Genomic DNA, 27688 nt, shown 5'->3' with positions numbered 1-27688 from the left:
GTCTTGTCAAAAAGAATTCTTTTCAATAGTGACAATGATGGGAACTCAGTAGTTCTAGGACAGCTAGTCCTGGTAGGCTTAGAAAGTGAAGTAGTTTATTTGGGGAAAAAAAACCAACCTGCTCCTCAGATGAAGGTATTTACTTCCACTGCTAATTAAAAAATAGTTTTGTTGTTCATATTACCTAATATATTAATTTATTATATCCTGGACAGGGAAAACATGCTAATTGAGTTTCAGAGAAACTATGTATGTGTTCAGTAGCTGAGGTAGAAGTTGAGGGTTTTGGGGAATGAGGAATTTTTTAGTACTATTTAAAAAACAAGTGTGTTGAGCTTAAAACTCAAAGAATTTTGTCCTTTGCAATTTTTCACAGCTTGAGAAATGCACTCAGGACTTGGGAAGCACATCCAAGGCAGTTGGATCCTCAATGGCCCAGTTGTTAACCTGTGCTGCTCAGGGCAATGAACACTACACAGGTAGTGTTTTATTCATAATATCTCTATGATGCCTCTGCTTTCCATTAAATATTTGATAAAAGGTTTTCTTATCACAGGCTGCTTAAATCTAGAAATTACTCAATTTTTTTTTTTTTTTTTAATGCTGGTAGTGAATTGTGGCAAGTTACTAAGAATTGCTGGTGTGATTCATGTGCTTTGTAAAAGAACAGTGATGCAATCTGCTCTGTGTCTCTAATCAGCACAGATTGGGACATCTGTTGTTTTGGTAAATATGTGCCACTGAAACTCTGTGAAGGGCAGAACTCACATGTGTTGCAGTGTAAAGGTCAGTGCCACTGGAGATGTTGCTCTGTCCTTTCAGGAGGTTTAAAGGGTCCTTTGGATATGTTTTGAAGCAACAGGATCCAAACACAGTTGGGATAGCTTGGTGATGTTCAGAACTGCCCCTCTTACTGGGTGTTCCCAGTTTCCATGTATAATGTAGCTGGTCTCTGATTCATGGATCACTTTTGCATAGTTTGAGGTAAAGCCAACAGGGAATGTGGGCACATGGATTCTGCAGTTTGATTTTCACCTGTCCTTTTTAGAAACCAAAAGCACTTAAAAAGAAAAACACTCCTGCAGGAGGGACAAAAGTTTGTTCTTAGATGTTAAAATGTTGTGTCCTTATATTTGTAAGAAATGAAAGCTGTTGATACAAATGCTACTGTAAGGTTTTATTTTTTTTTGCTAATATTACTGATTAAATGCATTGTGGCAATTACCACTTCACTGGATATAATTACATCAGGGCTCCATAACTTCTAGTTACTTCCATCTGAAGCAGATGTAATTGCATTAAGATGGCTCATGATTCTGTCACACAGTTCTGTAGAAGTTAGCACAGGGTATCTGGCAAAGGAGTTCAGATGTATCAGTACAGCTGATAATGAATAGTTGACTCTAGTAGATCTCTTATCATCAAGTTGTAGGAAACACTACAAAGCAATGAGTTCCTTTTCAAAAATTTCAAAAATAGAAGAATGAGACCATTATTAGTGCTGGAGTTGATGGATATTCTTCAATGTTGGCCTAACACACCACAGAAACTAACTTCGTGACATCCTTTCTGTGACTCCATGCAGTTATTTTTATATGCTTGTATTCACAGTGATGTAAAGTTATATCAATTGTACCATTGCAAATAATCTCTTTTTTAATTGCTTGAACTTAAACTATTGTCATGTTTATTCTCTAAAAAATCCAAAGCTGGATTTTCAAAAGGGGCAGAGATGCTGTGGCTCTGAACTTGTGTGCACCATTCTTACAGACAATCACTCCCCCTCCCAGCTTAGAGTGGGAGTTTTTCCTCACCTACATGTTTTAGATTTTCTTCTTTTTCAGTGCTTTGCTAAGGTTTAATCACTGGTATGGAGCTGTGCCCACAACATGGTCTTTGGTCTTTGATATTTATTTTATGGCTTTGCTGCAGGCATTTCTCTAAGCAAATGCTGCTGTGTATTTCAAATGTGTTCATGTTTGAAGATTTTCTTTCAAATTGCATTTGCAATGTTATTTTGCAATGGGATCACTGCCTGGAAATTCATGCCATAAAATACAAGGGTTGTCTTTAAGGGTACTAATAGAATCCTTGGTGAAATCTCAACACAGGAGTTGCTGCCAGAGAAACTGCTCAGGCTTTGAAGACTTTGGCTCAGGCAGCACGAGGGGTTGCAGCTTCAACTACTGACCCTGTGGCAGCACATGCAATGTTGGATTCAGCAAGGGATGTCATGGAAGGCTCTGCTATGCTGATCCAGGAGGCCAAGCAGGCCCTGGCTGCCCCGGGGGATGCAGACAGTCAGCAGAGATTAGCCCAGGTGAGTTCCAACTGGAGCAGCTCCGTGAACTGTCACCCAGTGAATTTTCTGTGAATGCAGCATAAAATAAGGGAGAGAACAACAGAAAATCAGGCTGCAAGGAATGTCAGCTTTCTGTTCCTTTCAGCTCTCAGACAGCGTGTGTGTTAAACAATGCAGATGGTCTGAAGTGTGGTATTTTAGTCGTCTTTTAGAAAAATAAGCAAAGATGCAGCTAAATGCTTTTACTCACAACATATGTGAGCAGACTGCTTGACTGCAAAAATTAACAACCATTAAACTGATCATTATGAAATAAAGGTTCTATATTCATGTTACATTCAAAAAGTGAGTGCATGTTTCCTACAGATGTGGCACCACTCCTTTTGAAGGCATTAGGGAGTGCCAGGTTCTTTTTTTACTGATTTGAAAAGTTCTATAGTTGGCCTGCATTGTAAATAATTTCTTATGAAGAGACTTCTGTTTTAATTGGGACTTTGTAAAAAGAAGCATGCCTGAGAATTTCTGTAATTAGCAGTTCCCTATAGGGAACCTCAGGGGCATTCCCTTACCTGCCTTTATCCCAGATACCAGAAGCAGTTGAGGAGCTGCCCTGCCAACATTATCCTATCAAATGGGTGAGCATAAATAACAATTGCTGCAGGACTACAGGTCAGCAAACCAAGGAAGTCACAAGCCCCAAAAATGGTCTTGTGAGAGTCTGAACGTAGGAATTGCTGGCTGTGGAATAGAGGCTGTGCCTCCTATCAGTGACCTCTTAATGGTGAATGTGTTTACTTGTGTGTTGTAGGTGGCAAAAGCAGTGTCTCACTCCTTGAATAACTGTGTGAACTGCCTGCCTGGACAAAAGGATGTGGATGTGGCCTTAAAGAGTATCGGGGAGTCCAGCAAGAAGCTCCTTGTAGATTCGGTGAGATGCTTTTAACATGGAAATGAATTTCAGAGAACTAAAGAGCAGATCTGGGTTCCTCATGTGTCAAATCACTATTTAGTAAATGTGCCTTAAGTGTGCTTCATGTAAGCTCTGTTTAAGTTTATGCACCTTTAAGCAGCTGCTCCTTTGACTGAAATGCTGTTCTGGTTTTATGGGAAAGGTGAAATGTGTCTGTGACTTGTGAAGGCAATATTGAAATTGTTACCAGAGGTTTGTACTAGGGTTTTTTTGAAAATGCCAATTATGACTTAACATTTTGAAGAATATGAAAAGTAGAAAATGATAGTCCCTCCCCTGCCTAGAAGTGATCAGTTCAGTTGAAGGAGCATTGTGATCTATCAAGAAGTGTTTGGTCATTTTGTGCAAGACTAGAATTGTTATATTTGTGTTTAACTGCATCTGTGTCAAAAAAACCCTTTTTGCACTGGTAATTTGCCAGAAGGTTATATGATTTCAACAGCCTTTTTTTTTTTTTTTTACTCCTAACAGTGACCTTGCAATCCTGTGAATGAAGGAGGAATTGTATTTTGATGTATTTGTACAATGCCTTTTGGTAAAAACAGGGGATTTTACCAAACCTGGTTTATTAAAGAGCGTTCAGAGTCATTCTGAAGAGCTGCCAATACTTGTGTGGTATTGTGAAAATCTTGTTGATGGAAGTGAATGATGACTTGGAGACCAAAATTCTCCAATTTTAGCCACTGAGTTCATCAGTTTGAATTTCGTAGTTGAACTATAACATAGCCATTGTTATCTCTGTCCCTTGAAAATTTTACGGACTTGTCTGTCCCTTGAGAGAAGCACCAGGACTGAAGTTGTTGGACAGATTTCTGTTTGACAGCTGTCCCAGAGTCCCATCTCTGCATCCAGAACTGAATCAGCAGCAGTTCAGTGTCAGGGTTCAGTTCCAGCTTGTATATAAAGCTCCCTTCTCCGTTGCATTTTGTGTTCCTAATCTGTGTTGAACTTTACAGCCATGAAGACGTGACAGACACTAAACCACACAACTCGGTCTCTTACAGCTCCCTCCAAGTTCCAAGTCATTTCAGGAAGCTCAGAGTGAGCTGAACCAGGCAGCAGCAGACCTCAATCAGTCAGCAGGAGAAGTCGTCCATGCCACACGGGGCCAAAGTGGGGAGCTGGCTGCAGCCTCTGGAAAATTCAGTGATGATTTTGATGAGTTTCTTGATGCTGGTATTGAAATGGCTGGCCAAGCACAAGTAAGTTCTTGACCATGTTACTTGTGCTACTGGAGACCAAGGGTTATCTTGGGCACAGCAACTTGCACTGCAATGTATTTATTGGTCATGTAGCAGCACAGCCTGCTGGTGTGAGCCTGCCCTGATGTGACAGGAGATGTTTGTTAGGAAGCAGTCATCCCTGACTGGTTATCTGGAGGGAAGTGAACTCAGCATTTGCATTTTCCCCAGGATACTGGTGTTTGTTCCTGTGTCCAGTCAGAAATATGACTTTGTACTCCTGTCTAGTTTGGGCAGGTAACTAATTTGAGCTGTACTATCTGAAGGTACAAAGGTGTGCTGAACCTCTCCAAGTTTATGGAAGGGGTTGCTTCTTTTCTGGAACATAATTTATGTGAACACTGTTCAAAATTTGTTCAAAATCTTTGCTACTTCTGAAATGCTTTAAGCAGGGGGAGGAAAACATACATTGATATCCCTCTGTGGTGCTGTGGGCCTGCTACAGAGTGGAGCAAACATTTGAAGAGGGCCATGGCTCTGACAGCAAGCACTTGGTCTTGTGTTCAGTGATTTAAAATCTGGCAGATTCTGTTCTGATGAACTCGGTGACAGTCAGGAATGTTGTCCCATGTTGCCCAGATTGTTCCTGGTAGTCTGGGTGCTTCATTTTATCTTACTGGGTATAGTTGGGCTGAATTACACTGACTGGTCATTTGACAATGGTTTAGCATAACAAATGTCATCAAATAAAAAAGGATCCTGTATCAGGAGAGATAGGAGGATGTGCAGAAAAAAGGATGTGCAGACAGTTTTGCCCGAGTCAGTAGAAGGACCTTGCAAAAGTAGGAAATGATTGCCAAAGGAAAACTGGCCAGAAGGTCTGGAGTGTGTTGGTCCTTTGAGGTCATTTATGAAGTGTCTCGAGAGCAGATGCTTTGTAGACAGAGCTGAGTAGAGAGGTCAGACACTGACTGCTGGTTATTCTCCATCAGAACTTAATCATTTGGGTTCCAGATCTGTGAAGTGAGTTAGGATCCAAATCCAGCTGCTGCTCTGAGACTGAGCAGGAGTCGGGTACCTGCCTGTCCCTTTAGCTGTGGACCTCATTGACTGTCAGAATGTTTTGTCTGAGGCAATTCAATGATGGCAAAGGTAGAAATGATGCTCTAAATGGCTGCTTGAAATGAGAATTCCAACTGCTGGTGACGCTGTGGCCCTTGGGAATTTGCTTATCCTGCTGCCATAGAGGATGATAACCATCTTAGTTATTAATGGGTGATCTCTCAAAAGAGAATGCCTTGTGCCTGTGTCTAGTTATTTGGCCTGAACAGATGCCATAGCAGTATTTTGGATGTCTAGCAAAATGTAGGGTTAGGGAGGAAGCAGAATGTAGTAAATATAAAGTAAAAGCTATTCACATCAGCTGAGTAATATGCAACATCTTTACATAAACCCCTGAAGAGACTGTTAGAAAGAATGGATTCACTTCTAGTGGTTATTGACAGAAGAGTCTAGTCACAGCTGTTTGCTGTGAAAGTGCAGTACTTCTCTGCATATTTATATGCAGGTTTCCCTTTTCAAGCAACAGCTTAAAATAACTAATAGAACGTCCTAGTCAGCATGTTGACCGAAGTGGGCTTGTAGAAACTTGTTTTCTTGGGATAGAGGACTTTCTGGAGAGATATTTTTGTGGGAGTAATCCCAGTTAGTTGCTGGAGAGCCTGTGGGGGACACAGAGGATGCTGGAACACAGAGTGTACGCTGCCTGAATAATGTGCAGCAGTTGTGCCAGGCAGAGACACACGAGAGTCTTGACAACAAAAGCATTGTCCAACAAGTAGTAAAGTTTCTCCATTGCTCCTTTTGAATACAGCCATTGTTAGAAAACAGGCTATTTGTTATATGGGTTTGTTTCTCTGGGATGTGAGTGAAGCTGGAGGCACCTGTTGGGGTGAACAGGGGCTTTGGTCCATCCCCTTCTCTGGACTCATGTGTGCCAGTGGTTTCAGGTGGATGAACAAACTGGGTTTCCAAATATAGTTTTAGCACATTGTTGCAATTTCTGCACTTAATGTTATGCTGCTGTGGCTTTCCAGACTAAAGAGGACCAGATTCAAGTCATAGGTAACCTCAAGAGCATCTCTATGGCTTCCAGCAAGCTGTTACTGGCTGCCAAGTCTCTCTCTGTTGATCCTGGAGCTCCTAATGCCAAGAACCTCTTGGCAGCAGCAGCAAGGTAAGGATGTGTTGCTTTCTTTAGATTTTCCTGAGATATTTGCTTTTCTCTGTGATATTTATATTGTGCTTAAATATTCTTCTGCTATTGACAGTTAACTGAGTGGCTGGACCTGCAGTTCTATTTAAATGAAAGTTGCTTATGTTGGAGTAGTTCCTTAAGTGGCATAACTTGTTACCCTCAGTGGAAATAAGAACCAGCAGTTGAAGATTTGGCCTGGTTTTTGAAAGCAACCAGTGTATTTTCCCTACTGTTTTTTCCCCATCTGTGTTCTGATAAGGCAGTAGCTAACAGAAAGCCTCTCAATCCCTGAAACAAAAGAAATTGAATAATATTCTTTTATAGAACATGCTTAAAAATCATGTTGAAGCTACCTATCACTAACAGTGTGCACATGTGCATGAACAGGAATGCTTGAAAGGGTTAGATGCTACATTTATTTGATTTATTTGGTGCAGGATACCCTTACTTTAAGGATTATAAATCCACTCTTTTGGTAAAGGATGTCCTAAAGAATTTATGCTACTTTAGTTTGTCATATTTGTTTGTCAGTTTTTTGGTTGGTTGGTTGGTTGTTGGGGTTTTTTTAAGTAAAAATTCTGACATCCATCTTGTCTCCCTGGAAATAAATAACATCTAGGAAAATTGTAGATAATCAAAGACAGGCTGCTTCAAAGGGAAGGAGCTGCATGAGCTCTTGTTACTGCCACAGATTTCTGCCTTGGGCTGGAACATTCCTGCTTGGAGTGTAGAGGAAGTTAAGGGAAACCCAGGTGGTTGTTGGTTCCTGCCAGGCTGGAATTCCCTCTGGAAGCAAGTGCTAGAACAAGGCAGATGAGCCATGCAGAGCCTGTAAATGCTCTGTGTTTCCACGTGTGCCTGTGTGCATAAGGCTTTTCATACATCAGGTAACCCTGTGGAGTAAATATTGCACCAATTCTCAGTTTAGGATGCTAAGGAGACACTGTATTTCCCCTCTCAGATCCTCTGGGGCAGCTTGTGACAAGCTTGCCAGGGCTCTTTTTTCTTTCCCTGCTATGATATTGTCAGGGTCAAATATTTTTGCTTTCTCTTTTCTCATGAAAAATGAAAAAAGAGGCTCAGCTTCCTTATTATAAGATGGCCTCTCATTTTTCTCTTATCATCTGTGGTACTGTGATTAATCTTCTTGGGGTTTTTGGGGGTTTGGGTTTTTTTTCCTCCCCCCTTTGCTCCAGCTGTAATAAACACTCAAACTTTTTCTGTAGCTTTGTCTTCCTAGTGAAGGAGTTTTTCTTGGCTTTCCCCACAGTCTCACTGTCCTGGAATTTAACATAAATATAATATATGTAAATAAGCACATCCTGTTTCCTTCTGTAACCATCCATCTAGGTAATCATGTTATCAATATCTTATCAAGTGCCTGTTTCTGAAAGGGAAAATAATGCAAATGCCATTCAGTTTTCAAGGCCAGAGGAAAACATATTCTCCATGCACTCCAATTTCACTCATTTTCCCTTCTTCTAGAAGCTGCTTTCCTGGGTTGTTGGTTGTGAGTCCAAAATGAATGGAGTCATAACGAATTTTGCTTCTTATCAGAGCATTCATCAGGAAGACCAATAGTGACTGTTTTGTGTGTCAGCCTGTGTTCAAGAGGTGTGAACTCCCATAGAAACATAATTCTTTTGCACACCTTGTTCTCTGTGAATATAAACCTAAGGGAGAAAGTCAATTATTAGTTAAAGAGAAAAAAACCCCAATTTGGTAACAGAGCATAGAAATATATAACAGGATTATGTGTATGTAATACAGTGTGCCAGACAAGACACAAGACACTTGAGACAAAACCCAGACTATCTACAAAAGGAAACAATACAAAAAGCATCTGTAGCTTCCTGTTTCTGTAGAAAAATGCTGTCAGATTTGGTGCAGTTTCTGAAACAGCACAGAAATGAAAAATAGCTCATTCTTGAAGTTCTGTGTAGCTGCACAACAGGCTAAAAACATCCAGCAGATCCACGTGGAGACCTGAGAAAAACCACAACACTGTATTGCAGCCTTTGGGATCTTCAGGAAGGAGAAGTTATGCAGTAGGAAAATCCTACTTTTGATGCAGTAGTTCTTTAAAGCTGTTAGTTACCAGCTAATTTAATGGTCTGGTAAAAAGGTGTGGTGAGAGAAAAATAATGTTTTTGTTCCTGTGAAGCTTGTTAAAGAAGAGGTCTCTAGCTGAGCTCTATAACATACATTTAAGCCCCAAACACTGAAAAGATGTAGTAAAAGACCCCAGTTTTATACCTTTATGCAGTTAACTTTAAAATACACCTTTTTTTTTCCCTTCTCCTCTCCCCAGAGCTGTGACTGAGAGTATAAACCAGCTCATCACACTGTGCACCCAGCAGGCTCCCGGGCAGAAGGAATGTGACAATGCACTCAGAGAACTGGAGGTATTACTATATTTCAAAAGTTCTTGGGAACAAAAGTGGACCCCAAGGGTTTGTTTCCCTTGTGTTCTTTGTCTGATCCACTGCTGTCACTGTCTTTTCCCTTGCTGTCTGTGGCAGGGGTTTAATTGCATACGAGGTAAGAGCAGAACCTGTGTGAGCATCTTGTAGTTTTGGCCAGAATGGAATTTGCTGCTCTGTCCCCATCTCCTCTTTCCTGCCCTCCAAAGGCACAGTTTAGTCCTTATTATTCACACCTGCTGTGACTCAAGGAAGGATCATGATGAGATGGACATTTCCAGCACCAGCAGAGCACTGGAAGGAGCTGCAGTGTCTCGATTTTCCCACTTACAGGATGTTGGTACTGACATCCCACTTGAGGCTGATGTTTTCTTACCATCTTTTACCTTGACATTTCTTAGTGTAGATTTTTGGTGCCTCGTTTCTGCCTTGTCACAGCCAAACTGATGCCACGTGTATGTCAATACAGGCTCTCACAAGGGATGTTCTTGTTCATGACTGAAAGGTTTCACTGGCTAAATAGTGGGTCAGCTGAAAGACCTAATTCCAAGGTTTTGCACTGATCCCAGACACAGCTGTTTACAGTAGTAGAAAATAACATCTTTTTATTTAAATTAAATGTTTGATATGTACTGTCAAGGTCAGAACATCAAGAGATGACTGGCCTGTGTAGAGAGCATAAAACACCATTAAGCTTTTTGCTTCTAGCCCTTAGTGTCAAAAGGATGCAAAGGTCATTGCAATGCATTCCAGGATATTGTGAATTTTCTTAATATCTGAGTCCATGGTTATCATCCCAAAATGTTGGTAGAGTTCCCCTAGGAGCTTCTTTGTACTTCTGAATTCTCAGCTTCTTATGCTTGGAAGTGTTCTCTCCTTGGTGAGAAGGAGAGTCCAAAACATAGAAATAGGAAACAGGAAATTGGGCCATAATGTAAAGGAGCAAGCAGAGGGAATGAAGTTTCTCAGGACTTCCTGAAAGACTAATGGGGAGAGATCTGCAAAACAGCAGGGATGTGACAGGTGAGGATTTCCAGCTAATGACCACAGAAAACTGAGAGCTTAGAGGAGAAATGCAGGGCAGAACAGGCTCAAAAAGCCCTTGCAGAGGGTTCTGTGCCAACAGGACACAATTGCATGTGCTGGCATGGATTGGGAGCAGAGCCTGCAAAGGGCAGAAGGAAGATCTGTAGCATCTTGAACTTCAGGAAACTGTAGCCAGAGAGGGACAGTTAGTGAAAAATCCTATGTGTATGGAATTAGATTAATTTCTGGAAAAGGAGAAACCCAAGCAAAATCACACAGTCCTGAAATCTGACTGGAGACTCACATCAAAGTGACCTGAGGAACCTATCAAATTTTAGGAGAAGTCTTAACTTTCAATTTCTCTTTGCAATGATTAGACTCTTACCTCTTCCCTTCATTTCCCCACTTCATTGCCTACTATTCCTAGTCTTCCCAAGGCTTCTTAAGTACTGCAAATCATTGTTTCTGTAGAAAGAGTGTGTCTCAGCTTGGATTTGATACTGTTGGAATGCTCTGTAGTCTTCTCTGGAGACTCCGGAAAACTGTGTTTAGAGAGGACCTTACTGTCTGACCTCCAGTGAGGTGATTAAACTTGCCCCAAATTTCAGCTGAAAAGAGTAACACAAATGTGTGTCAGTGGGAAGTTTGTGCTGGCTTGTATTTTGCTGCTCTGGGCCTCTGTCTCAGAGACCTTGTTTACTTTTCTAATTGTTATTTAATAGACCACAACAGTGAAGAGTTGCTGCAATGTCTGTGAGACCTGAGAGACAGGAGAGGCCCCTGGAAATGGTTTTCTGGATACCACTTCTTCACATCACATTTTTCTCTATTTTAATTGCTGTAAGACTTTTATAAAGCAATAGCAGAGCTGTTAAAAACACTGCAGGTGTATCTTAATGTGTTACAAGAAGAGCCCAAGTGTTTCAAATCATACCTTGATTTCCTTTAGGTGGAAAGCAAATGTCAGCTACAGCTGTTAGGATCTTTCTATACTTAACTGATTTTACTTTTACTGGCAAGATTAAAAGTCTTTTCTGCCTGATATTTTGCAGAAAAACAGTGTTCCTCCAAACTTGAAAAAAGGCCTACTGCAGGTATTTTTATGAATAAAAGAATTAGTCTCCTGCATTTTTTCAGCTTTTTACAAGCTTTGTTACCTAACTACTTTCATTCAGTGAATATATGACTCGGGTCACATTGTTATTTCCAGGACTCAGAGTCACCTCAGGAAAAGGAATTAAACCCAACTAGTCAATGTAGTTTTCTGACAGAGGGAGGAGCCATTCTGGGGGATGTGCACTTGGTTTGGTAGCCCTTTGTGTTTCTAGACAGTGCTCAACAAATGGTAGCTATTTTTCCTACCACTATTTTAATTCCATTTATGACATTTAAAATAGTGCTGAAAACATGCATTAGACTGGTGCCAACTGACAGAAAACCAGATTGCCTTGTGTCAGCTGAGCATCTCTGGCTGACCATAAGTCACTCACCACAGTAGCCTGTGTTACCAGCAGATCCATTGGTGCACCAACGTGTAGTGACACTGTGGAAGGGTAGGATTGTACAGATGTGTGAGACTACACTGCTATAAGCAGGACAGGTGTGGTGGTCTGTGTTCTTCCCAGCTCAGTATTTCAGGCCCTGTCAATAATCAGAGGTTTTTCTGTTACTTCAGACAGTTAAGGGGATGCTGGACAACCCCAATGAGCCTGTGAGTGATCTCTCCTATTTTGATTGTATTGAGGGTGTCATGGAAAACTCAAAGGTAAGTTCTTTTTTCCCCACTTCTGTGCCAATTGTAAAGCCTGTTTGAATTTACAGAAGTTTCCACATGCATATCAAATATGTTGGAGATGCAGTCAGTGCTGCATTCCTTGATAAACCTCAGCCTGAGATAGGTCTCTGAGAGGTAATTTCAGTTTTTGGTCACTTAGAAGGCATGTCACCTCAGTAAGACATTTTTAATTAAGTGACTGTTGTGCAGTGCTGTTCAAGTTTCTCCTCTCTCCCTTCCTCTCCTGTGCATTAGGCAGCACATCATACTTTGGTAACATATTTTGGCTGCAGCTATGTGAGAATGGCCCAAAGCATGAATGGGAGGCTTGGCAATGAAATACCATTGTATCATTCTGTGCACAACAGCTCAGAGGAATGTCTGAGCAGCCCAGACACTCCAGCACATCCGAAAATCTGTGTGAGGTCTCTGAAGTTATTTTTAATTTTACCGTGCTTTACATCTTCCTTTGAAGCCTGCTTTTGGTGTCCTTTTAATTTGATGTGCTGGAATTGTCTCTATCCTTCCTTCTCTGAAAGAAAAAAAAAGAAGTGCCTGACAGGTGTGCATGATATCTTCTGTCTAATGCTCTGCAGTCAGAAAACCAGACTTGGAATTTTAAAACAAAGTGAACTGAATTCAGTGGGACACACTGTGGGAATTAACGTGTATTCTGACAGTCAGATGGTGCCAGCAGTCCAGGTGCAGTTTCATTTACACAGAGTTTCTGAATTCAGGGACAAAGATGATGCTGGATGTGTTGACAGCATCTGCAGGACTGGCTGCAGTCTGTGAAGTGCACCCGACTGCCAGGGGGGCTGGGGTGACTGGAGGATGGCAGCAAAAATAATGAGGCTTAATTCTGTGTCCTCCTAGTCACTGGAGCTGTAATAGTGCTCATGTCTGCATGTCTGATCCCTTACACCACACAGAGGAATGTGCTCAGTGCAGGGAAGTCATTAACTAGCTCAAAATTCAGGAAGCCAAGTCCAAGAGGTTTGTGGGCCAGAACTGGCTCACTTGCTGTTGAGTGGTAGATCTGGAAGATAACTTTGTTTTTTAATTTCTGAAGTCCTTGGAGAATCATCTTTGTTTCTTCATTTCCGAGGTCCTTGGAGAATCAATGGCGGGCATTTCCCAGAATGCAAAAACTGGGGATCTTTTAGTCTTCGGAGAATGTGTTGGAGTTGCATCCAAGGCTCTTTGTGGCCTCACAGAGGCAGCAGCTCAGGTAAGCTACTGAGCTGTGTAAAGCAAATATGTTTTCATTTTTTAGCAAGCTCATGTTTTGGGTTTGTAAATCTGAGATTCACTTCCTTGTGGTCAATAAATGATGACCTTGTACTGCCTGGTGTGCTTGTGTGGATCCACAGACACTGTGCACACACTGCTGCACTCTGCAGAAGGAGCAGGTGCAATAACGTGCATATTCAATAAGGAAGGGAAATGACATCAAGAAGGAAACTGCTGTGGATAAAGCCAAGCTGCAGCATATGGAATTTATGTTTGCAGCTCAAGCTCAGAGCTGTTGCATCATAGAGAAGTGCACAAAAAGCAGCTGCAGGTACAATTAATGAATCAAGTTTGTAAAACCTCTTAAGGAGCACTGCTGATTTCAGACATTAGGACTAAGAGGGAACCTGTTTCAACTCTTTAAATACTTCTGGAATAACCAAAATTCTTCAGCTGCTGCAATGAATTAGGGTCTGGTTGCTGTGATTTCACTGATCTGATAACTGAACTGTAGAGAGCTGGTACAGCCTCCTCAGGGAAGGATTTGGCTGGGGGGGATCATGTTCTTCAGCTGAAAACTTCTTCTTAATTTTCCCAAATATGGAATGTCTCAGTGTGGACTTAATCTCCTCCACATCTGACCCTGCTCTGCCTAACTGCCATATTGAGGTGACAGGTAATTGTATCTGTAAGGGATACAAGAAATCTGCAGGTATGGTCTGACAAAAACCCTCATCACCTCTAATTCTGGCTAATACAGGAAATCATTTGCCCATACTTGTGACCCTTAAGGCTCTCTCCATTGGCTATGCCAGTGAAAAAATGTTTCCAGGGATACCAGCTGTCTAAACAGTGGGCAGTTTTGTTTTGCCTAAATGAATTTTTCAAGGGTAAGAGTAAGTTTGCTTGGTTTCAGTGGATTTATTGCTAAAAAGAAATGGTAATTGTACTTCACAGTATGATTTCTGAATAACCTCTGACCACCACATGCTATGACACATATCAAACTTATCAAAGATCCAAGATGGATTTAGCATAATTTCTTAGGATTGTTTTCTTCTTTTCTCCATTTCTAGGCTGCTTACCTGGTTGGTATCTCGGATCCAAACAGTCAGGCTGGTCAGCAGGGTCTTGTTGACCCAATCCAATTTGCCAGAGCCAATCAAGCGATCCAGATGGCTTGCCAGAATTTGGTAGATCCAGCAAGCAGCCCATCCCAGGTGATTCCAGAGGATGGCAGCGAGACCATCACCGTTAGGACACCTGACTTTGCTTTATTTGTCCAAGCAAAGGGGTTTTGGTTTGAAACCGCCGCAGAGCTGGAGCGTGGCAACTGTGACACCCCTCTGACGTTCTGCCTGTTTTGTGCCATCTGTTTTTGCAGGTGTTATCAGCTGCCACCATCGTGGCCAAGCACACCTCTGCCCTGTGCAACGCCTGCCGCATTGCCTCCTCCAAAACTGCCAACCCTGTTGCCAAGAGACACTTCGTGCAGTCTGCCAAGGAGGTTGCCAACAGCACTGCTAACCTGGTCAAAACCATCAAGGTACACATCCTGCTTGATTGTGCTTCCTTCTTCCTTTGTGGTCTTAGGTTTTGGGGATTTTTTTTTTAATTCCTGTTGAGGCAGAATGAGAACAGAGGGAAATATCTTCTCACTTTCTTGGATATGTGTGGTTTAAAAAATCACTAATTACAGTTTTGAAGACCTGAACTGGAAAACACATTCAGTGCTAAACTGCTGAAGTCCAGATGGAAAAAATGGGCAATATTAATATTAGGAGAGGCAGCTGGCCTATCCAGTATGAAACCCTTCAGCATGATGTGTTTAATAAGCTTGCACCATAAGAATAGTCTACAAACAACTGAATGTGAAGGATTTTAATGGTGTTAAGTTGCTTAATATCTGGAGATTACCATAAATATAAGAGGAAAAAGAAGGAAATAATTAATACTGAGAACCAAACAGAAGCCATTTATGTTGCTAATAGTCTCCTGTTAATAGTAATCTTTTATTTCCCAGATACCTGCCAGCAATTTGGCAGGAGGTACTTTTTCTTCATGGAAGCAGAAATAACAGTTGTGAAGCCATAGAGGACTTGAGATTCTAAACTCTTCTGGAAGCCATTAGCAGATCTAATCTGATTTCATTAGCTGAAATGTTTGCTATGAGATTGTGAAAGAGATTGGGTGACTTGTGTGGAAATGAGAGCAATAAATTACTGGTTTGCTTAAAGAAAAAAAACACTGAAAAATTTAAAAATAGGTCTGTAGGAAACAACCACCTTCACAAGCCACAAAAAGGTAGAAATTTAGCCCTTCCCCCCTTTGGAGCATGAGGTGCTGAGACACCACTTGAGAGAGTCGTGGGAGTGCAATGATAGAAAGACCTTTATTCAGTCTCATGAAGCAAAGCAGCATTTTAAAGTTTAGGGTCGATAACCAGCTAAGAAAAGAAACACACACCTAAACAATCACATTCTTTGCATCAGCCCTGCTTGTGGAGGAGCTTTCAAATGTCATAAACACACAGCAGTTTAAAACTGGAAAGAATTAGACCAACTTTCTTCAGTTTTGCTGAGAAGCCCTTTCAGACAGAGCTCAGTTGTGGTTTCCTTTGCAGGCACTGGATGGAGATTTCTCTGAAGAGAACCGTAACAAGTGCAGAATTGCCACTGCCCCTCTGATAGAGGCTGTGGAAAACCTGACAGCATTTGCCTCCAATCCAGAATTTGTCAGCATACCAGCACAGATCAGCACTGAGGTAAGGCAGGATGCTGCACTTCCACCCTCCAAAAGCTGAAAATGTTCAATTAATCCCGTGCTGGGAGAGAGTGAGTGTAAAGACTGACCCCAAAATGTTTCCTTGTGCTCCTGGGTGTTCTCAGGGCATTCTGCTGTCTTTTTTTAATGTCTGACCTTGAATTTTCCACCAATAGGATGAACAAGTCTCCTCTTAGCAAAGCAATACAGCACAGGTGACTTGCATGCCTTGGTAGCTGGATTCTTCATGTGATAAAGTAATAAATTGAAGTAATAAATTATCCTTTTTCCCTCAGTAGGAGCTTTAGCAAATGAGACCTAATTGGTTCTGAAAAGGATTGAAGGGACATTGCTGGGTTTTTTTCCGCTTTCACCCACAGGTTCTCCATCCTTCAACCCTGTAACTACAGCATAGTAGAATTTGAAGAGGCTAATAAAGGATTTGTTGGTTTTGAGGTTCTTTTTCTGTGAGGAAAAGAGATAAAAAAATAAATCCTTCAAGCTTCTTAAAAGCTGGAGGTCATGTATTGTTACTGACTCTCCAAGTGCTGCTCCCTGCTTTTGTCACGCTCTGTTCCCAATGGCAATATCAGATGATGCAGGAACTGTTGCAGTCTTAAAGCTTTGGGGCTATAATTGAAATGTAGGTGTGTCCTCCAGGACCTGAGTTTACCACAAGTACCAGCAATAAAATGGATACAGAGATGATGACCCAGTTAGAGTCATCAGCCATCACTCAGAGTTAGTAGTCCAACCAACTAATTCCTGGGAAAAGAACACACCTGTTAAAGATTACAAACTTTGTGACAAATAAAGTATATTTTCAATGATATTTCTGTAGCCTATGATTAGACAAGTGTAATTGTTTTCTCCTGTTTCTCAGCTGGAAGGTGCCTTTGTAAACCTCAGATGTGTTGCTTTAGTATGTTTTAGAGAAATCTGTTGGCCTGTGATTTTTTTATTTCTATTTCTGAGTTGACTCTCTGTGAGTAGTACAATAGAGGAAATTATAATGCCATTTTCATGCTGTTAATTAAACAGACTTCTAGGAGCAGGAAGTGTGGACAAACTCAAATAATCATTTAAATGTTCTCTCTCTCTTTTCATGTGCCTTTCTGACCACAGGGGTCACGAGCACAGGAGCCCATTCTGGTTTCTGCTAAGACAATGTTGGAGAGCTCCTCTTTATTGATCAAAACTGCCCGTTCTCTGGCCATCAATCCAAAAGACCCTCCTACATGGTCTGTGCTGGCTGGGCATTCCCACACGGTGTCAGACTCCATCAAGAGCCTCATCACCTCCATCAGGTATGACTTTTGGAGGAGCAGTGTGGTGGCAATAACTGAGCAGCTGCTCTTCAAGAAAAATACCATATGGCCATTAGCACTGTGTTATTTTTCCACGGATGGAAATGACTCTGTGATGCACAATATCCCCCCAGTTACACTGGGTGTTTAATCAGAATTGATGACTGCAGCACCCTGCAGCACAGGGCTGGTCTGGGTTTGTGTTCTGTTCTCCTGAGGTAAATGTAACAGAGAATGCTGTACAAAATGGAAACTGTAGCTAATATTACCTCCATGCAGATCCTGTACCAACCTGTAATACATGGGAAACAGCTTTTCTTTTTTTTTAAGGTCAGACAGTGTATAAATTACCTTTGCTGTCTGTTCTTTGCTATAGTGTTCTCTGTGTAGCAAGAAGTGAATATTCTTTATTTTTGGACTGAACCTCTCTGTCCATTTCTCAAGGAAAATTTTAAAGCATAGATCTATATTTAGCTTCTTTGTATAGATTAACTCAAAATGGCATGAAAACAGCGAACCAAGCAGTGTTCACAGTTTTATTGATCTTTGATAATGATTGTACTGAAATAGCAAACTGCATGTCAGGGCAAAGTACTCAGAAACTAATCTTTGGTCAAAAATACCTGAACTGAATGTAACACCTGAGCAATTGTTTTCTGAGACAGTTGTCTCAGAATGTGAATGTTTTTTCCTGGTGTCTGTTGCAATTTTCATTGAAACCTTTATTATTGGGCCAGTCTGGCCTCCCTGAGGAGATTGAATTTCAGCTTTTCTTCTGAGGCAACCATTTTTGTCTGTGTAACCATTAAGAAAGGAGTGGGGTGTCTGTGTGTGTGTGTGTGTGAAAGTGTACTGTTCACAGATACCAAAATGCTGTAGGTAGAACAGAGCTGACCTTGGTCCTCGTTGCTCTCCTCCCACATGTTTTATGTACTGTCAGGTCACCCAACACCCCTGTGTGATCCAGGAAGGAGCTGCCTCCTGATACAACCCGCTCCAGAAAAAGGGGAGGGGGTAACCCAGGTTCTTATCAATAATTCCCTTGGGGTGGGTTAGAGTGAAATGACACTGAATAATCGGTGTCTGAAAACATATCTAGGTAGGGTTCATTTTAACAATTTTGTTTGAACAGGTATGTCAGCATTTTGGCTGTTGTCATCTATATCATCTATCATAGGGATAACCCCTGGGGGGAAAATGCATGAGGGAGAGAAAGGAAAGACAGGATAAGGGTAAGGGAGAGTAAGGGAAAGCAAAGCTGAGAGTGGAAAGCTGTCTATAGTCACCGCCCACGGGGCCCAGCGATGGGACTTGGGAGTTGCAGCTTCCACGTCTGTCAGTTGAAGTGGTGGCCTTGATCTACTGGGGGTGTGGGAGGGAAGCCCCCACACTCCTAGAAGTTATGAGTTACTGTATCCATGGTTGGTGTCACAGGCCATGCCATGAGCCCCCAACATCTCCTGGGTCTGTGCTGAGTTCCCGTGAGGGCTCTGGCCAAAGGGTTTTTCCCGCCTTTCAAGATTGGCAGAGGGGGAGGGATGGGCTTTGATGGGCCACCAGAGGTATAATGCAAAAGTCCTGCAGAAGCCTGCAAAAGTCCCTTGGCAATCTTAGAATGCATAAATCATTAACTATTTCAGTCTCTGACACCTCCTTCCCCCCAGGCTCAGTTCTGTGTCTCTGTGTGGCAGGGACAAGGCCCCGGGGCAGCGAGAATGTGATTTCTCCATCGATGGGATCAACAGATGCATCAGGGACATCGAGCAGGCGTCCCTGGCCGCCGTCAGCCAGAGCCTGGCCACCAGGGATGACATCTCCGTGGAGGTGAGGGACAGAGCACGGGCACAGACACAGCAGTGCTGGGAAGCCTCCCTCACCCTGCTGCTTTTCTGGGCATTGGAAGATTTGGAGCTCAGCCCTCGGCACGATCTACTGCCACTGAGGGGAGAAGTGTCCTTACTGGAACCATTGTAGGCAAAAGCACGCACTGCCCCGAGTGTAGAGATTATGGAAAGATATTGGTATCACCAGGCAAAAGTAGAGGTGAAAGTAGTTATTTTTTACTGCCAGCCACATGTTTCTCTGATTTCCTGTGTTGACTTGACAGACTGAGGGTTCCTGTGCTGCTGTGCCATTTGGAAGCCAGGATGTTCCTGAAACTAATCTGTTACTAGAAGTCCAGTGATGTAATTGTTGATGTCCTCTTTCTTATTGCCTATTTTCTCCTCAAAAAAGCAAAATTTGAAGTTGATATTGATATGTTCACATAAAAAAAGCTTCCTTTTCTCCCCCAGCCCCCTTCTCTGCCCTCTTTCCCCCCCTCCTCCCCCAGCAGCTCACCTTATGATTCTCAGCTTGGTCTTTTCATACTGTTGCTTCTTGAAATTACATGTTTATTCCAGTGGTTTCTTGGGGCTGTAATGCTGGGCACTAGAAACACATGAGACCAAATTAAGCTGAGCAAAAGAGGCTATTGCAGGAAATACATTGTAATTCTGTTTTATTGGAATGATGAAGTTATCTTGGACACCATGTGGAACTGAAATAAACGTTACCAAAAATGGCATTTATTTATAAAGCAGTACAGGAGTATTACAAAGAGCAAAAGTAGTATTTATTTTCTCTTGCCTTTTGAGAGTGAGCTAAATCCTGGTGGCTGCCAAGACATCAAGTGCCTCTGAATTAAAAGCCAGTATTTATGTCTTGCCCAGGCCTTTAATATGCTTTTTATTTGCTCCTGTCCCACAGACAGTGCTCAGGATGTCAGTGCTCATTTCTGTCCCTCAGAGATGGCACATTTTTCCTTTGGCTTTCCTTAGTGGATTTCTCCTATGAGCCTCAAAGTCTACAGTAGAGCTTTGCTGGTTTTCTGGTTGGAACAGCACTGCTTGACCTTTGTCAGGGCAAGAATAGTTTGGGAGACTGGGAGGATGTTGGTCACATTACAGTGAGAAGGGACACCTACCCCCAAATGTACTGGAGTGGGAAGGAGCCACCTTCCCCACACTTGTCATATAAACCTGAAGAGGGGCAGGTCTATCTGAAAGAGGGTAAAGGAGAAGAGGGTTGAAAGAGGGAAAAGAAGAAAGAAGCAAGTCCATAAAGCAAGCTGGCAGTGGATTTCTGCATCCTGCCAGAGCGGGGCAGTGGGACAGTGTTGGCTGATCGAGGGTGGCTGTCACAGTGTGTGCAGCTGGAGAAGGGAACAGCTGTGGGTGTCACTGACCCTTTCTCTCTCTGTTAGGCCCTCCAGGAGCAGCTGACATCAGTGGTGCAGGAGATTGGCCACCTCATTGACCCCATAGCCACCGCAGCCCGCGGAGAGGCGGCTCAGCTGGGCCACAAGGTACTGTCCTGTGCCAGGGGCACTGGAGATCTCTGAGAGCTGCATGTTAGGGGATACCCTCATGTCATAGCAGCTTCTCTTCCTGTGGGAGAGCAGAAGAAAGCATGTATAAGGAGGAAAGATCTGGAATTTTCATACACTTGGAGCTGAGACCAAATAAACCTGTTTACATTTGGGTCCAGAGGGAAGATATTTTCGCTGAGGTTTTTGATGAGGGGCTTTGTGTAAATGTGCCCCTCTGCTGTACAGAGTGTAAGTATGGTCAAACTCAGATGTCTGTCCAAAATATCACAATATACTCCTGAGAGAAAAATAAATGACAAGTTTTCTGTGTCAGTGTATTTAATACTGGAAAGGAATCACTCTGTTAGCATGAGAGCTCTTCTAGAGTTGTACCTGACTGTTTAACTTTGGAAAACCTTCAAATATTTCATAGTGTCTCAACTACTGGCAGTTTTGATTCTTGGTTTGCACACCTTTGAGGTGTGCAACAAATTGGGATTGCTAAGATGTAGGTAGTTAGGGAGTCACATTCCTCTTCCTGCTTGTGAGGTGAATGTTGACCTGAGTCGGCAGTGCTTTCTTGGAGCCAGGTTTTCCTGCTGAATGCTGTTTGCTTTGACACAGTGTAAAAGGCCTTATGTTTGTGAAATGATTCCCATGATTCAGTTTTTTATTTTCTTCTTTTTTTTTCTTTAAGACGGAAGTCTTACAATTTTATGACTCTTGGCTGTCCACATAGTCTTTTAGATGGAGTAAACCTTTCAATATGTTTTCCAGCACATGAAGACATGAAGTACTGCCATATTTCTTCCCCGTGCCAGCCTTCCCCTTTCCTAGAAAGTTGCTTATGCACAGACATATGCACTCTTGAATTTTTGGGGCCTTGGGTCTACCAGATGATGCCACAGTGGGTTGTTTGTGCATGTACAGTGAAATAATTTGTCCCAACATATTACAGGGATTTTGTATCCAGTAAAAACTGTAGAAGGAAAGTCTCATGGATTTATGTTGTGGCTTTGTAGATGATGTGTCAGGTGACAGGTAGACTGTAAAAATATTCATTCTCATGTAAAATGTGCTTATTTCCCTATAATATGTGTGCAGCCCAAAGCAGGTGTTTCCTTAGAATGAGTTTAATGGTTTGGGAGGTGAGGGAGTGGAGGTTGTGAATATGAGCAGTCCCAGAGGTGAACAGAGCAATCCAAGTCCAGTACAGTCCCATCTGTCATCCACAACAAAGACTGAGGGATTCCTCCCTTGCTTGGAGGAGGCACTTTTCAGGGATGCTTCTGAGTGTCACGTGGCTCCTGTGACAGTCTTGAACACGGTTCTATATGACCTGAAGGGACTATGTGCTTCCAAGGGAGGAGGCACATGGCTTTACAAAGGAGCTGGAAGATGGGGGGAGACAGAATCACTGGGCACAGATACAAACCCAGCACTGTACAGTGCAGACAGGGTGTGCTCCTTGAGCCCATGGTAACCAGGGAATGGGGTTTCCCCTCAGTTACACCTGAGAAATGTGGTTAATGTTTTTCTGTGGTTGTTCTGGCTTTCTTAGGTAACACAGCTGGCAAGTTACTTTGAACCCCTGGTTTTGGCTGCGGTTGGTGTGGCATCCAAGACACTAAATCATCAGCAGCAGATGACTGTGTTGGACCAGAGCAAGACACTAGCAGAATCTGCCTTACAGATGCTGTATGCTGCCAAAGAAGGGGGAGGAAACCCCAAGGTAAGGTGGTTGTGTGGAATTAAGGGTGAGAGAGAAAGGCAGGTGTGGCAGAAAAGCCAGCACCTTCCCACTGTAGAGCCAAGGGATGTGTTTGCAGTGGAAATGCCACTGATGGCTCTCCTGGTGTCTCCTGTCAGACTGGGAACATTTCTCCAAGCCAGGGTTCCAGTCTGCCTCACACATCTCAGGGGACACTAAGTCAGGGTATGACAGCAGCTCTGTAGGCTCTAATACAGAAAGCAGATGGTTAAAAACCGGGGCCTGCCTGGTCCGTGTCCCGATGGGATGGGACCCTCCCCAACCACAGCAGAGATGGAAGGAGCAGCAGCACATGACAGTTAATAACTCAGGTGTGATTGGCTCTGATAAAGAACCATGGTCCTTAAAGAATATTTGAAAAGACTGCTTATATAAGAGGCTTAAAGTGTTGTGTGCCATGGCTTTTTGCAGGAGTTAACAAACGTTGTTCTGGCTACTTTGCTGCAGTGTTTTACTTGTCATCTTTGCCCTGAAGTGTTGTTTTCAGTGCTGCTGTTTTCATTTCTTACATTTCTGATTCGCACGTTGTTTGGCATAGAGAGCAGTTTCTGACTGTCTGTTTTGTCACTCTGTCCCTTCAGGCCTCTCACACTCACGATGCCATCACTGAGGCTGCCCAGCTGATGAAGGAGGCTGTGGATGACATCATGGTCACCCTAAATGAAGCTGCAAGTGAGGTTGGCATGGTTGGGGGTATGGTGGACTCGATTGCAGAGGCAATGAGCAAGGTGAGCATAGAAATTCTTCTTCACTTTGTGCTTGGCAGCTGATCCACACTGCAGGGCTCTGGAAGAGCCGGTGCTGATTCCTTTTGGCAGTGGTCAGTCATGACATGCTGTCACAGGAAACCTAAAGATTATTTGCAGATTGTGAAATAAAACCAATGTGGGCCATGGGGCTTGTGTTTACAGCCTACACAGTACCTGTCAGTAGAATTGCTACAAAATACTTTTGTTGAGCAATATGCTGCCACTTAACTGCCATCTGAGGTCAAGCAGCCTCTTATTTTTGCTTCCTTTTTTCCTTAGCTTTCATGTCAGTCTCTTAAATGAACAGCAGGCCGACCTTGAAGCAAGTTACTTTCAGAGAAGATGATGTCAAAGCTTTAAATGCCTTGCTGTGCTTTGTAATGCGTTCTACTGAAGATGTATAGTTGCAAAATGTACATAAATTCAATCCAAATAATTGGCTTTTCCTATCCTGACTTAAGAAATGAAGACTTTAGCACATAAAGATATCTTACGTTATCTTCTGGCACAAACATTTTGGTTTGTAACTGTTGCACCTTCCTTTCTATATTATCTGAGAAGTGCAGGTGGTTTGACTTTGGGGGAGAAGTGGACCTCATGGTCAAAAAACTCTGCACTGTATATTCTCCATGTCTTCCATGCTCATAACCTGGGCTGAAGTATTTGCTGAGCTTCTCTGTGCATCCTGGTGCACTGTTGTCACTTGTGTATCTTGAGAGAGAGAGGATTATAAAATTGGATATATAATACAATTTGACTGTTGAGTGTAAAGCTGCCGGTTGTGATTTTTTTAATACTGTGTTTTTCCCTCTTTCTTGCAGCTGGATGAAGGTACACCTCCAGATCCCAAGGGAACCTTTGTTGATTATCAGACAACTGTGGTGAAATATTCTAAAGCCATTGCTGTAACAGCACAGGAAATGGTAAGAAATTAGCTTACAACAGGGTGCAAACTCTGTGTGAATAAGGAATATGGAATTATTTGCAGTGTTGTGACACTCTTGATCATCAAATTTTCAATAAACTTATCTCTTTAGGGGTAACGGAGGAAAAGAAGAGATGATTTTGTCCATTTAACTCTTGTATCTTAGTGATGTGATTGTAGGGGATCCTCTGTGGGAGGAATGCTGGATTGTATTGTGGCTTTTCTGCTCAAAACCTTCTTATTTGGCTCATTTTTGAGGAGAAGTGAAAGGAAAACTTTTCGCCAACATGCTTTTTCATCAGCCTGTTTAATTGGGCTGAAATACCACCTTTTGCTGATCGATGACTTCAGGTTACCCTTTGACACTCACTGTCTCATTTAGCCTGAGAAATAACATCAGTGTTTTCAGGGCCCTGTGATACTCAGTGAATGCAGATCAACATCTCACATTGTCCTTGCCTTTCTGTGATTCACTGGTTTGAACAAAAAAAAAAAGTGACACCTGTTGAATGGAGATTGCTCTTGAGTCATGTTTCACAGTAAGGCTTAATGTGTTTGCCTTTTGCACAGTGCTGTGGTTGCTCATTTGTTTTTGAGAGAGTTGACAGGAATGTTTATTTATGCTACAGTCCATTGCTCCTGCAGTCAAGACAGGTTGATGATTCCTCTATCTATGACAATATATTTTTGTCTAAAACTAGTTTTGTCCCAGGGGTGAAACTCCATGGCTTTTACTAAGATTAATTGAGACAGAAGAAATATCTCTGTTAAATGGTAGGCTTTTTCTAAAGAGAGATTCAGTTATTTCACAGAATCAGCAAGGTTGGAAAAGACCTCTGAGATCATCGAGTCCAACCTATGGCTGAACACCAACTTGTCACCCAGACCATGGCACTCAGTGCCACATCCAGCCTTTTCTTAAACACCTCCAGGGATGGTGACTCCACCGCCTCTGTGGGCAGCCCATTCCAATGTGCAGTCACCCCTTCTGTGAAGAAATTCTTCCTAATGTCCAACCTAAACCTTCCCTGGCACAGCTTGAGGCTGTTGTCCTCTTGCCCTACTGCTGGTTGTCTGGGAGCAGAGACTGACCCCCACCTGGGAGGGTATTTATACTGATATCAAGTATTTATACTGATATATAGTATTTATAATGATCTATAGTATTTACACTGATTTATATCCTCAAGTTCTACTGATATGTTCTGCGTAGTCCTGCCTGTTGCTTCTCCATCCCGTTCCCACATCTGAGAGGTGCTTTGCATCAGTCCTCAGATTTTTTCCATTTCCATGCTCCTGTGCCATGACAGCTGAGACTGCTGGAGGTTAGCTCCCCTTTGACAAAATAAGGTGGCTGTGACACACAAAACCCTCTTCTCTTCCCTGTCCAAATAACTGTGTACCCAGCCCCTTGTGTCAAAGAGTGAATTACCGGCTCTAACTGCTGCTCTTTGGTGACCTGTGTGTTCAGCGAGTGCCTGGTTACCGTGACTCTAATAAAGCATGTTTGCTTGGGTTTTCTTGGAGCTCCTGCTGGAGGACAGGTCCTTTCCATGGCAAGGGTTTCACCCGTGTCACCCACGTGGCCAAACAATGAGTGTGCCTCTAATCTGGAGCGTATTAACCGGTTATCTCATGCCTGTCGTTTCTCTCTCGCCTGTGTTCTCTCCCCAGATGACTAAGTCGGTTACTAACCCGGAGGAGTTGGGAGGACTGGCATCGCAAATGACCAATGACTATGGGCATCTGGCTCTGCAGGGCCGGATGGCCGCGGCTACGGCAGAACCAGAGGAGGTCTGCACTTCTTGGGCCTCTTTATCCTCTGCACATGGTGGTGTTCACATGGGTGTTTGAGGTGGTTTGAAGCTGGCTCCCTGCCAAGTCTCCAAACCTCACCACAAGAGCTCCCCCCCACCAAAAAAAAAAACAAGGGAAAAGAAAAAAAAAACCAAGAAAACCGAAATGAGAGAGAGGCAGCTAAAGCAATATATATAAATATATTTACACTTATATTACATTTATATACACTTGAAATACATGTACGATTCCAAAAGGGAAAGGGAAGGGGGAAGGAAAAAAAAACAAACAAACAAATAAAAAACCCAAAATAGATATACACACGATCAGAAACTCAGGATCTAGCAAACTAAAGAATTAGCAAAAGAATATCTTACTACTCTCCTTGGGACAACAGAAAGTCACGCTGGAACAACCGCCGGCAACCTCCGTCTGCCAAAGTCGGCAAGGCCTCACCAGGCCTCACTCCCCTACACCGACAGCAGGGAAACCCACACCCTCAGAGCCAAGGGAAGGAAAGAGAGCGAAGGCCTCTCCTCCTTTCTTCTTATACTCCTGGTTTAGGAGTTGTAGGGAATACCGGGTAATCTGGCCACTTCCTTGGTTACAAACTGGTCACCAAGGAAGGCCCAGACTAAAATTACCACAGTGTTCTTTTACTGTGGAGAATACAGCAAAGGCAACAAGCCTTGTTGTAAGAATTACCCACTCAAAGAGCAGAAACCCTCTGGTGAAACCTCTGTCTGGCTTCAGAAAGGAACAGCTTGGATAATAGTGGGCAATTCCATAGGCTGTGACAGAACCTCCTGAATTACTTTGAGGCTTTTGCTTCCAGGCAACTTGCAAATACAGACAAAGCTCTTGATTTGTTACTATATGGCTTTCCTTCGATCTCACATGTTTTGACAAGTTACAAATTTACATATGCTTTTTCATCTTGCCTCTAAGTGATTTCAAGCATAACTTCCTGTCCTGAAAGTGAGAGTCAGGCAAGTGGTAGGAGCACAAGTTTCTTTTGCTGACAGGACATGTTCTGTACCTCAGAGTCAGAATGTGATGTGTGAGAAGTGTCTCATGTGCCTTGTGCTGAATGAAGAAAACAGACTGTTCACCTCAGTTCATTAACCTGTTATGGCAGTTGCTGCATTTTCTCTGATCCCAACTACAGGAACCCTTTTACCCCTCTTTTCTCTGTGCCCTTGGTTATGGCGCACAGACAGACTTTGTCGAGATGGGATAAGAGGATATCTCACTTTCTCCAGATGTATCAGATTATTTAGATAAAAGACCTTCAAAGAGTTTTCGGCTTTGTACTTACGTATCCTGCTGATACTCTACCTGAGTGTTTCGTGCTATGTGAGAAGCAATGGCTTGCACTTGGCTTGATATTACATTGAATCGCCCCTTCTGCACGTTACTTTCTGCCTGAGGTTGAAATAATTCCGTTTGTGATACTAATGGCTGCGATCCCTGCTCATTTATTAATCCCCAGTCACACCTGTATGCCTAAGTACATGCAGGTACTGAAACTATCACATTTCTAAACAGGGACCATGCATCTTATGATGTAGGATTATTATAAATTAGAAGCAGCAACAGCAGGATTGTCCATGTTTCAGTGCTCTGCATGTACGTGGTTGGTTCTGGAGACTGTGTGAGGTTCAAAACCAAACAGAGTCACACACTTTTTGATCCAGTTTAATCAGTGTAGATTGTAGTAAAATATATAGTTTTTACCCATCACAGGTCCCTTGAATAGAGCTCACACTGACTCACATACACACCTTATCCCTTCTCTTTCCCGGGCTCTGGTTCTCTAGTGCTCCTGTTTCATCAGTGAGCCTTCTGTGGGGTTGTGCTT

General features: G+C 42.6%; 1 protein-coding gene across 2 annotated transcripts in view; it reads left to right on the top strand.

Moving 5' to 3' along the window:
* The window catches only part of TLN2 (talin 2), a 155291-nt gene that overhangs the window by 93075 nt on the left and 34528 nt on the right, over positions 1–27688 (top strand). For both annotated transcript variants that reach the window (XM_027657566.1, XM_027657565.1), the window contains 18 exons: positions 377–479; positions 2112–2320; positions 3111–3230; positions 4277–4474; positions 6550–6689; positions 9022–9115; positions 11835–11924; positions 13042–13164; positions 14243–14386; positions 14551–14712; positions 15790–15930; positions 17055–17236; positions 18928–19060; positions 20481–20582; positions 22147–22317; positions 22938–23084; positions 23927–24028; positions 25705–25824. In XM_027657566.1, coding sequence (XP_027513367.1) covers positions 377–479; positions 2112–2320; positions 3111–3230; positions 4277–4474; positions 6550–6689; positions 9022–9115; positions 11835–11924; positions 13042–13164; positions 14243–14386; positions 14551–14712; positions 15790–15930; positions 17055–17236; positions 18928–19060; positions 20481–20582; positions 22147–22317; positions 22938–23084; positions 23927–24028; positions 25705–25824 — 2481 coding nt within the window. The remainder of the gene's footprint in view (positions 1–376; positions 480–2111; positions 2321–3110; positions 3231–4276; positions 4475–6549; positions 6690–9021; positions 9116–11834; positions 11925–13041; positions 13165–14242; positions 14387–14550; positions 14713–15789; positions 15931–17054; positions 17237–18927; positions 19061–20480; positions 20583–22146; positions 22318–22937; positions 23085–23926; positions 24029–25704; positions 25825–27688) is intronic.

This window comes from Corapipo altera, unplaced genomic scaffold, assembly GCF_003945725.1.
Source record: "Corapipo altera isolate COAL_440 unplaced genomic scaffold, ASM394572v1 308, whole genome shotgun sequence".
NCBI lineage: Eukaryota > Metazoa > Chordata > Aves > Passeriformes > Pipridae > Corapipo > Corapipo altera.
The sequence above is the reverse complement of the archived record's forward strand: the minus strand, read 5'-3'. Positions and strand labels throughout refer to the sequence as shown.